The sequence below is a fragment of the Phanerochaete carnosa genome, assembly GCF_000300595.1.
Source record: "Phanerochaete carnosa HHB-10118-sp unplaced genomic scaffold PHACAscaffold_12, whole genome shotgun sequence".
In the NCBI taxonomy this organism is placed as follows: domain Eukaryota; kingdom Fungi; phylum Basidiomycota; class Agaricomycetes; order Polyporales; family Phanerochaetaceae; genus Phanerochaete; species Phanerochaete carnosa.
In genome coordinates, this window is record NW_006767639.1 from 1,294,902 (window position 1) to 1,305,534 (window position 10,633).

Here is a 10,633-nt window from a genome sequence, read left to right on the forward strand (position 1 = left end):
AGAGCAGTGGTATCTGGCATAACTCTACCGAGTCTGACGCAGCGGAGTGTGTACGCTGGGCACAATGTTAAGGCTCGATGAAACCCTGTTTATCATCCAATTTTTATACTGCTCCTCGAAAAGTTGTATCTGCAAGGGTTCAGCCGGATGGCTGCAGGCGTGAAAGAGCTAGGCTAGTCTTTGTCTTGCTAGACAAGCACTGCTGACGTGGGGATGCCCGACGTCACGATGGCGAGCCGGTTCGCGACTAGAACGCACGCGTCGATGAAGCGTGCTTGTACCATTCTCACACACGGTCGTTTTCAGATACAGGCCTGGTCCCATGAGGCCAGAACCAGCCCTGTCATGTCGTGATGCGCCCGTTGGATGAACGACACCCATCGCGCCGTTCGAATATGAAGGAACCTGCATGAGCCACTCCCCGCAGCGGTGTGCCGTACAAAAATCATCACCGCTTGCTAGGGGCAAAAGTAAACTTGCCCATACATGGGAGCCGTACTGATGCAGGCCGGGAACAAATGGCGCCCGCGGACGATATAAATTGCAGCTACCCGTCTCATCCTCCTTGGTCCCAAACCACATCCACCATACCATTTTACGCTGTTCATATCGCCTTCAAACGTCGCCTTCACACCCTGAAAACCGCATCGTATTGCTCAGGCCACCAAGCCCCGATTGTAACGCGTCGCCGAAACATCAACAATAAGGCCACATCGCCCGTCTCTCCTACCACTTCGCCACTCGCACAGCAATCACATCCGCTTATCATACGACACTCTTGTTGCGTCAACGACATCGACACGTCGTGCACCACCAACCACCCCGTAACCGGACCACAATACCCCCGAACAGCACCCACGCCACATCCCCACTTCGCCGGCCACAATGTCCACACTCGAAGATTTGTACGCCCTGGAAGAGTCAGTCGAGTGGCTCAACCGCTTGCTCGCCGCACTCCACGACCTCGCACCCGACGCACCTTTCGACCTCCGCGGCGTCGCGCAGCGGGAGCTCGTCACCATAAGCGACCTACATGCCAAGAAAGAGAGCGAGCGGGACCGGGTGGCCTTTGAGCTGTACGACGCCGACCTGAGCGACCACGATGGCCACGCCGCTGAGTCCGATGTTGAAGAAGATGGACGACTCGGCGACGACGAGAAAGGCCACGGTGGTGACGATGACGGCGACGAAGGCGGCGGCGATGACACTGGCGATGCGCAAGGCCAATTTTTGCCTGTTCGCCTCCCTGTCTCGCCGCCATCCGGATACCGTGAATATCGTATTGTGAGCCCTCCGCCTACTTTCTTGCAGAACCGAGGTAAGTTACACTTGTGTAATGTTTAATTGAGTTGATACTGATCCCCCTTGCGTAGCTCTAGCTCGCCCAAGCCCTGCACAGCTATCATATGTCCGCGAACACAGCGACCAGGCACCCAGAGACGACGGCGTTCGACGAGGGGCTCGTACAGCGGTATCCACTGCTGTTCAGTTCGTGTCGAACCGTACAGAAACGAATACAGCCGAACAAGGCGCCGCCTTGTCTCGCAACCACTCCCTCCAACACAACACACCTTTGGGCCGCGTCGACCGCATCCCAGCCCCAGTTGCCACAAGCAGCTATCGCCCTCAGCAGTGGACACACACACCTCAGAGTGAGAACCAGAGGGGGAAGAAAAGAGCGCTGGGGGTCGAGGAAGTCAAGGAAGAGGAGGTCGATGAAGAGCCCCGGAAGAGGCACGCCGCGAACAAGGAGAATGTTGCCGCCGACCCCAGCAAGTACGACGATGGAGAGCGTGACCCAGAGGGTCCCAGGCCTAAGCGTAGCAGGCGAAGTGCACTCCGCCCGTCCTTCTGTCACCCGTCTCGCCATGTGGAGAACCGTGACCGAGCCCGTGCTGCAGGTGTCGTCAATGTGCGGACAGCTGCGTCCGCCATGGTTGCTGCTCCGCCTGCCCCTATGCCTGCCGCGCCGGTCGCTGCGCCGATGCTCGCGGTCGTCGCGCCGGCCGCGCAGCCGGCTCAAGGTGCCTTCGTCGCCATACCGGCTCCGCCTGCCGCACCAGCTCTGCCCACCCCCACCCACCTCCCGCCAATCGTCCAGGTACTTGCTGGTCTCCCTAACCCCCCACACAACATCGTGCTGCCTCCGATCGTCGCACACCAGCCTCCGCTCGTTGCACACCAGCATCCGATCGTCCCAAACCAGCCGGCGACGACGCAGAACCCTAAGATGCAGCTTGGCTTCATCATGATGTAGCGGCTCGTGGTTCCCTACCCAACAAAGCGCAGAGAATTAGCTCTAAAATGGTCTTGAAATGTGCAAAGTAGTTAGCCCTCATCTATCGATTCTTGGTTGCGCACCTCTGGGCAACCAGTCTTGAACTAGGTGCAAGCTGGAGCTTGTAGCTGAGACAATATTGGCTTGTCGTCGTCGTCAGTATCATCGTGGAGAAATGTGGTGGTGCCCGTTGTAGCCTGATATACGAAGGGAGAGATCTGGAGAGATGCAGGTGGGAAGTTTGAGAGCGGGAATGCGAAGATTTTTACCATGCGGTAGCGTCGTGGCGTTTGCGATCGATCGGGGTCCCGAGTGCACGTGACATGAAGGCGCCCCGACTCCGCCCCCGGAGACCGCTTGGGCTCACTCTATGCCCATCGCGCTCTACAAGTGAGTGGGTCCCTGGCTGGGACCGTACACTCGCCTGCTATACGATAGATAGATAGATATGGTGACTTTTGCTCATGCTTTATGTAAGGCAATGTCTGACTCCGCCGAAAGTTTCCACCGACGCAACCAGTAAATTACTTACTCGCTTGTCTGTTTTCGGAATGACAGACGACCGACCGGCCAATTTATCATACATTCTCCGTACATGGCCTCGACTCGCTTGGCCATCGGTGTCAGGCAAGCACAAGTACTAGCTGACGAGCTCGTCTCTCGGGAGGTTTCTGGGCTTAGCAGAGGAGCATCGCCTAATGGCACGGACTTCAAGTCACGTATTAGCACCATTCAAGACAAGATGTTCGTAGGCCACCAGGATTCTGCAGCACACCCATGGCCACTCTTATTCCTTCGTTGCCGTTCATTTCGTTCCTAAGCCATGCAACCATATGCACGATTGGCCGCGAGGTGGCGAGCAGCTCCTATGATCACCTCGCGAAGAGGTATGGTAGCATTCACCGGCTCAATTTGCTCGGTACGTCACAGCCATGAGTAAAACTTGTACCCGTGCTAAGAACTTTGTGTATGCAGTAAGATTATCGGCGTCAGCTCCCGAGAGCTTCTGCATGAGGTGTCAGATGAGAAGCGATTCCTCAAGGTCCCTCGTGCAACATTGGAGCAAATATGCAGCACCGTTGGTGGACTGTCACGGCGAGTCCAACACAAATTGGTAGCGACGACTCTTGACCTGGCGACGTATGCGCATGTCCCGGACAAACAAGATCGGTACCTGGCTTGTAAGTATATGCCTCTCGTTATTTTGGCGCGTTGTAACATCACGACTGTAGGCTGGACCTCCATTCCTGCCTTGCATTCAACCCATGAACATCCGCAACGTGTTCAACATGATGAGCGGCTTAACTTCAAAGCTGGGCACGTTGGCCGACTAATTGCCCATAGATTTGGGCCTCGCCATAAGATCGACGCTACGCAAGACTTCCCCGGTCCCACATTCGATCGAACTACGCTCTGTTCGACGTCCTGTCTGTGAGTCGTTATGCCCTATAAACAGGCGGAGGGGTGACGTCTCTTTCACACTGCAGCATGAACAGCTTCTACGTCGTAATCTTTCGTTACCAGACTCTAAGAGCAACATTCTCGCCTAGTGATGTGCGGGCCGGGCCTCAAAGCCTGCAAGCCCGCCAAGCCCGGCCCAAAAAGCCTGGCCCGAGTCAAGCCTGGCAGCGGGCTCAAGGCCGGGCTCGGAGCGTAGTCAAGCCCAAGCCCGGCCCGGAAGCCCAGGCTTGGGTGTGCTGGCTCCGTTACCGTTCCCTGAGCTCATAATAAGGAGAGAGCGACCTAATATGCACATAGAAGACAAAATGTAGATATTCTAGATGTAACGGCTCCCGCCGAGCACGATTGTGCGTCACCATCTGGTGCCTGCCGTAGGCGCACGCTCGTGGACTTCGCTGCGACTCGACTTGTTCCACAGGTGTAGATCTTCTGGAGGTTATAATTTAGTGAGTACATGCAGTATTAATCTACTACACCCAAATACATTCCCTTTTGATAGCACCGGAACACTCGTTGTATTGTGAGCAAGCCCGGGCTTAAGCCCAAGGCTTGGGCCGGGCTCGGGCTCGGCTCGGGCTCAGGGCTCGGCTTGACGTCGCCACAAGCCCAAGCCCGGGCTTTGAGCCCAAGCCGGGCCCGCACATCACTATTCTCGCCCCTTGCAGGAAGACGTACACCCATTCGTGCGCGCCACATCTGTCTTCCTCCTCCAGAGCGGCAGCCGCGCCCTTAGGCCCGAGATCGTCGTGCCAAAACCGCGGTCGCCGCACCGGCCACGCAGCTAGCTCAATGCACCCTCTGCCGCCTGCTGCTGTCCGTCTCCTACCAATCATACAAGCAATTGCGACTCTCTCTGGCCCGCCTTATGATGTCGCGTTGCCTCGGATTATCGCAGGCCAGACGGCAATGGCGCAGATCCCTAGGATGGGGCCTGGCTTCATCATAATGTAGCGGCGCATGATCACGGCCTTTCCAATACAACACAGAGAAAATGGTCCGAGCTGGCTGTGGGATGTCCCGGGTCTCCATGGCATGGAAACGTTTGGACTTTGGGTCGGGCCGCGACATCCTCCACTGCCGACCTCAGAACGAGTGCATAATACTCGTAAGAGATCGAAAGCAACTGTGCAATATGAGAGGGCCACACACGCCAATATATACGACAAAGATTGAGTCGAAAAATTTGTAGGTCATGGCTGGACGCGCCGTACGACGCTGTGTCCGGGATAAAGGCCTCGTAACGACACTCGACCTGCACAAGTAAACACTTTTCTCAGTCGGCAAACATGCTGTCGTACACACACAGGTCTACGCATCATTCGGCCTTGATTTTTCTGCTGATATGTGGTCGGCCAAGGTTCTGCATGGTCTCCTGCGGGAACGGCCGGTCCCTGGACGGCGAACGCGGAATACCTCGTCCGTCATAATCAACAATGCCAACCGTGTTGTGAGCGACATCTCAAAGCGCTGCGCGTCCTGCAGCTAATCATGCCGACAATACTAGCGAGGTGAGCCGAATGCATACTGTAAATTCTGCGTGAAAATATCTGAAGGGATTCAGCGTGCTGCTATTCAATGGGACAGCTGCTGTGTAGCGTTGCACTGCCGCTCCTAAATGCATGTATTCACGCACTGTCGTTCCCGGCGGCACACCACTGAATTGAGGTCATAAGATATCATAAGCTCCGAGTATTTTGCTCGCATCAATTACGAACGTCAATGTCCGTCTAGAAAGGGAGCATACTCTGGAGTCTGGTACAATCTTCAATGCCGGTTCATGCTTCAGCGCTGGTCTCATGACGTCCCCCCTCTCCCACGTCTGCCACATCACTATCTTCATCACGGGATTCGTCACCCCAGCCATCCTGCAGTGTTCCCTCAAGATTTCCCAACCGACCTGTTGGCTTTCTGCACTGCATTTCTGGCTGTCCTTGCTGCTGGTCGCTCATGTGCATAGAGTAGTCCGACATTGTCGAGCTGGCCGTCCGGAGATTGATGATAAAGCGACTGATGAGCATCGGGGGCTGCGTGGGTAGTCCGAATCCATGAGTACAAACAATGCGAACAGAACGTTGGGCGCGCACCACGAGTGCTATCGCCGTGTTAATTATTGATTTCTCCTTGAGCTCGGCGTCAGCTATCTGCTCACGTACTACTCACGCCGGGGACGCACCGTGTCAGAGGCATTGAATGTAAGCAGCTGGGCTATACTGAGAGCCACAAGAGCTCTGTGTCCATTGTCGCCTGTGAGAAACTCCTTCTAATGCAGCTGTCTCGTTCTACTCACATGAAATACATGGTTCCTGCATGAGTCACTGGGCTTCAGCAACGGGAACTGTGTAGCCGCGCACAAGACCACTGACCATCGCGCAGCAAACATGTCGTCAGCGACGCCCTCATCTTGAGGCTACGGGCATTTCTCCAGTGTTTGAACGTCTTAAACCACGTTAGAACGAGCACGATAGCGTCAGCGATGATGAGGGAGCCGCATGTGGTATACGTGACTGTGAGTAAGTAGCATCAGTGCTTGCAACATGTTTGCAGCCTTTGACCGCGGAACATACGTCTATATTGCAAAATTATTATTCCGAAAGTGCATTGGCGAGATACGTGCACCCACATGTTAAATGTCCGTGCAGAGACTTTAGACCGCTCGGTGCATATTATTCCCATGTACGGGTTCACGTCGAACGCGAACTTTGACATTACCATAATGTACTGTATGTATGCGTAAGCTAGAACATATGTAAAGTTCGATCAGGTGATACGCACTATATTCGCCGCAATTGACACTATGCTCAACGCGAACGTTATCAGCGACCAGATATAACTCCTATCCCGGATTGCGAAGATACGCAAGGCGGAAAAAACTGGCGTATGGAGCTCAGAGGGTATTTTTTATTTGATTAGATGGCATGATGCGTACGTGCGGCTTGGAGAAATTGAGTGAGGTAGAGTATCCAGCCCAATGTCACAAGCGCCGAACAGCTATATATCGGGTTTCAGTAAGCGACCCGCTGCCCGCAGACCTTTACACAAGCTACGCTTACTCCTATAGTAAGTATTGTTACATATTGCACATAGTTAAAACACTCAAGACTTACATCCGCAGTTTCCGGCGCAAGTTCTATGACGGCCGCGAGGAGCATACACCATCGTACCGAGCCAAGGAGCACGGCACGTGCAGTAATAGGTCTCCTCCACACAATTTTGATCTCGTCACCAATGGTAATTAGATACTCATAGAAGATGAGGCCTGAAGGGTAGATATTGTGTGAGTAATCCAATGGAAAACAAATGGTGCACTTGCACGAGGTAGCTGCAATGATATAGCTATTCATGTTCCTAGGAGGCGAAAGTATGAGTATTGGGAGATCAAGTACAAACAGGGATGATGCTTACATTCGTGAGTACGCTTGGACAAGAGCCTGGTCTGACTGTGTAGACTCGGACATAGTCAACGTGGGGAAGTGGGAAGGCGTGTTATGTTGAGGGAAGGCTGAGTTATGGTCAAGATGAGCAACCGCTTGCACACTTTATGAACAACTTTGCCGGTATTCTATAAACAGACATTATTGTAACCTTCTCCAGATGTCTTTCCAGATGTGCAGCATTTTACAACAGAATAGTGCTTCGTTGGAGATTGCGAAGGGCTTCTAAAAAGCATAGGCACTGAGGAATCTGGTCTCATTGTGAGCGAAACCAGTATGGAAGTGATAAATTAACACTTTGAGCCTTAAGGTGATGAAAGGCTGATAATATGCTTGAGAATAATAGGAAACTGGATTTCCGTGCTGCCGCTATCTGCTCCACCTATATCGCCATAGGCGTTCAATTCCGAGCATGCGTCCGTCCTGCATCCGTCCCCGACGAGCATTTGCTTACCGATAGCTACATAAACATCGCCTACAGCTTTCTCAATCGAGGCGCCTGTATACTGATCCGCCAAGGCGCATCAGGCGCCGCGCCGCGCCGCACCTGACTTCCCGATGTGACGCGCACTGCGTGATGTTACCGTATTGAGATGCGATCCGCCCGCTGCGAGGAATACTTTATTGGACTACTTTCTCACTACAATTTGAGGATTCTCGCCAGACTTCTCCGTGTCCTCGAAATCTTTAGGAGCCAACAAATCATCGAAATTCTCCCAATTCTTACCCTCCGCTCCCTTCTAGCTCCGCCCAAACTCGCCGACGTCGAACCCATACGCTGATGGCGACGTGAAGGCGATCGAGCTTGGCATCGTGCATATTTTTTCAGCGTCCTCACAAGCAAAAGATGAGTCGCTCGGCTGCAAATATACTCAAGAGTCAATTTTGCTCTTCTTGTGGCTGTAATGACCGTCGTGACGGTGCAGCGGTATTTGGCATGACTCCCCTATCGAGTCTGACGTAGTGGACTAGTGTGTATGATTGGCGCAAAGGTCAGGCTCGATCATTACAGTCTGATTTACCGTTCAATTTTCAGACTGCTCTTCGAACAGCTGTATATGCGTGGGTTCAGCCCGATGACTGCAGACGTGAAAGAACCTATTAGTAGGCTGGTCCTCGTTATGTCAGACAAGCATGCTGCTGCCGTGGTGAAGCTCAATGTCAAGGTGGTGGGTTTGTTCGCGACTGATTCTTCTGAGCATCGCACGCATCGATGAAGTGTGCATATACCATTCTCACGCACAATCATTGTCAGATACAGGCCTAGTCCCCGAGTCTAGGACTGGCCCGGTCATTTCGTGATGCGCCCGTTCGATAGACAACGCCCATCGCCCCGTTCGAACACAAAGAAATCTGCATGAGCCACTCTCCGCAGCGGTGCGACGTACAAAAATCATCGCCGCTTGCTAGGGGCAAAAGTAAACTTGCCCAAACTCGGAAGCCGTATTGATGCAGGCCGGGAACAGATGGCGCCCGCGGATGATATAAATCGCAGCGCCCGTCTCGTCCTCCATACCAGTTCACACTGTTTATATCGTCTTCAATCGTCGCCTTCACGCTCCGAAAACCGCGTCGTATCGCTCAGACCACCAAGCCCCGATTGTAACGCGTCGCCGAAACATAGACAATAAGGCCACAACGCCCGTCTGTCCTACCACTTCGCCACTCGCACAACAATCGCACCCGCTCATCATATAACACCCTTGTCGTGTCAACGACATCGACGCGTCGCGTATCACCAACCATCCCGCAACCAAGCCACAACGCCCCCGAATAGCGCCCACGCCACATCCCCCACTTCGCCGGCCACAATGTCACACTCGAAGATTTGTACGCCCTAGAGGAGTCAGTCGAGTGGCTCGACCGCTTGCTCGCCGCACTCCACGACCTCGCACTCGACGCACCTCCCGACCTCCGCGGTGTCGCGCAGCGGAACCTCGTCACCATAAGCGACCTACACGTCGAGAAAGAGAGCGAGTGGGACCGGGTGGCTGCCGAGCTGTACGGCGCCGACCCGAGCGACCACGATAGTTACGCCACCGAGACTGACGTCGAAGAAGATGGACAACTCAGCGACGAAGGGAGTAGCCATGACGGCGACAGTGACAGCGACGACGACGGAGACGATGACACTGGCGACGTGCAAGGTCAATTTCTGCCCGTTCGCCTCCATCTCTCGCCACCACCCGAGCACCGTGAATATCGCGTCATGAGCCCTCCGCCGACTTTCCTGGAAAACCGAGGTGAGTTCCCCTTGCCTGATATTCGATTTGGATAAATACTCACTCCCCCTGGGTAGCTCTAGTTCGCCCCAGTCCTGGACAGCCATCAAGTGCCTTCGCATTCAACGGCCAAGCACCCAGAGACAATGACGTTCGACGAGGGACTTGCACAGTGGTATCCACCGTTGTTCAGTTTGCCTCGCACAGAACAACTTTGAATACAACCGAGCAAGGCGCCGCCTTGTCTCGCAACCACCACCTCCGATACGACGCACCTTTGGGCCGCGCCGACCACGTCTCAGCCCCACTCACCACAAGCGGCTACCGAGCGCTATCTCACCGTCAGCCTTGGACACATGCACCGAAGACGGACAACCAGAGGGGAAAGAAGAGATCACTGGAGGTTGAGGAAGTCAAGGAAGAGGAGGTCGGTGGAGAGCCCCGGAAGAGGCACGCCGCGAACAAGGAGAACGTTGCTGCCGGCCCCAGCGAGGACGACGATGACGACCGTGCCCACGAGGGTCCCAGGCCTAAGCGCAGCAGACCCAGCCCAGTCCGCCCGTCCTTCTGCCACCCGTCTCGCCATGTGGAGAACCGTGACCGAGCCCGCGCGGCAGGTGCTGCCAGCGTGCAGACAGCTGCGCCCGCCGCGGTCGTTGCTTCGCCTCCCCCTACGCCAGCCGCGCCGGTCGTTGTGCCGGTTCCCGCGGTTGCTGCACTGGCCGCGCAGCCGGCTCAAGGTGCCTTCGTCGTCATACCGCCTCCGCCTGCCGCGCCAGCTCTGCCCGCCCCTACCTACCTCCCGCCAATCGTCCAGGTACTTGCTGGTCTCCCTAACCCACCATAAAACATCGTATTGCCTCCTATCGTCGCACACCAGCCCCTAGCGGTCGCGCACCAGCATCCGATCGTCGCAAACCAGCCGGCGACAACGCAGAACCCCAAGATGCGGCTAGACTTCGTCATGATGTAGCGGCCTGTGATCTTATCCAACAAATCGCAGAAAATAGCTCTGAAATGGTCTTGCAATGTGTAAAGTAGTTAGCCCTCGTCTATCAATTCTTTGTTGCGTACCTCCAGACGACTAGAGTCGTGAACCAGGTGTGAGCTGGAGCTTGGACAGCACAAGCTGATTGTCGTCGTCAGTGTCGTCGTGGAGAGATGTGGTGACTCACGTCACAGCTCGGTGTATGAAGGGAGAGGGAGAGATCTGGAGAGATACGACTGGAAGCTAAGAGCGG

General features: G+C 54.7%; 2 protein-coding genes across 2 annotated transcripts; both read left to right on the top strand.

Moving 5' to 3' along the window:
- Positions 1-1,337: 1,337 nt before the first annotated feature.
- PHACADRAFT_264883 (uncharacterized protein) lies at positions 1,338-2,514 on the top strand. Its single transcript, XM_007401399.1, has one exon. It carries the CDS (start codon positions 1,934-1,936, stop codon positions 2,255-2,257), a length of 324 nt encoding a protein of 107 aa, XP_007401461.1. The 5' UTR covers positions 1,338-1,933; the 3' UTR covers positions 2,258-2,514.
- Positions 2,515-8,291: 5,777 nt separating this feature from the next.
- On the top strand, positions 8,292-10,239 carry PHACADRAFT_201118 (uncharacterized protein; the record flags this gene model as incomplete). The annotated part of the gene is made up of 3 exons (XM_007401400.1): positions 8,292-8,339; positions 8,948-9,413; positions 9,470-10,239. The coding sequence occupies 3 exons, from the start codon at positions 8,292-8,294 to the stop codon at positions 10,237-10,239; spliced, it is 1,284 nt and encodes a 427-aa protein (XP_007401462.1).
- Between the last annotated feature and the right edge of the window lie 394 nt (positions 10,240-10,633).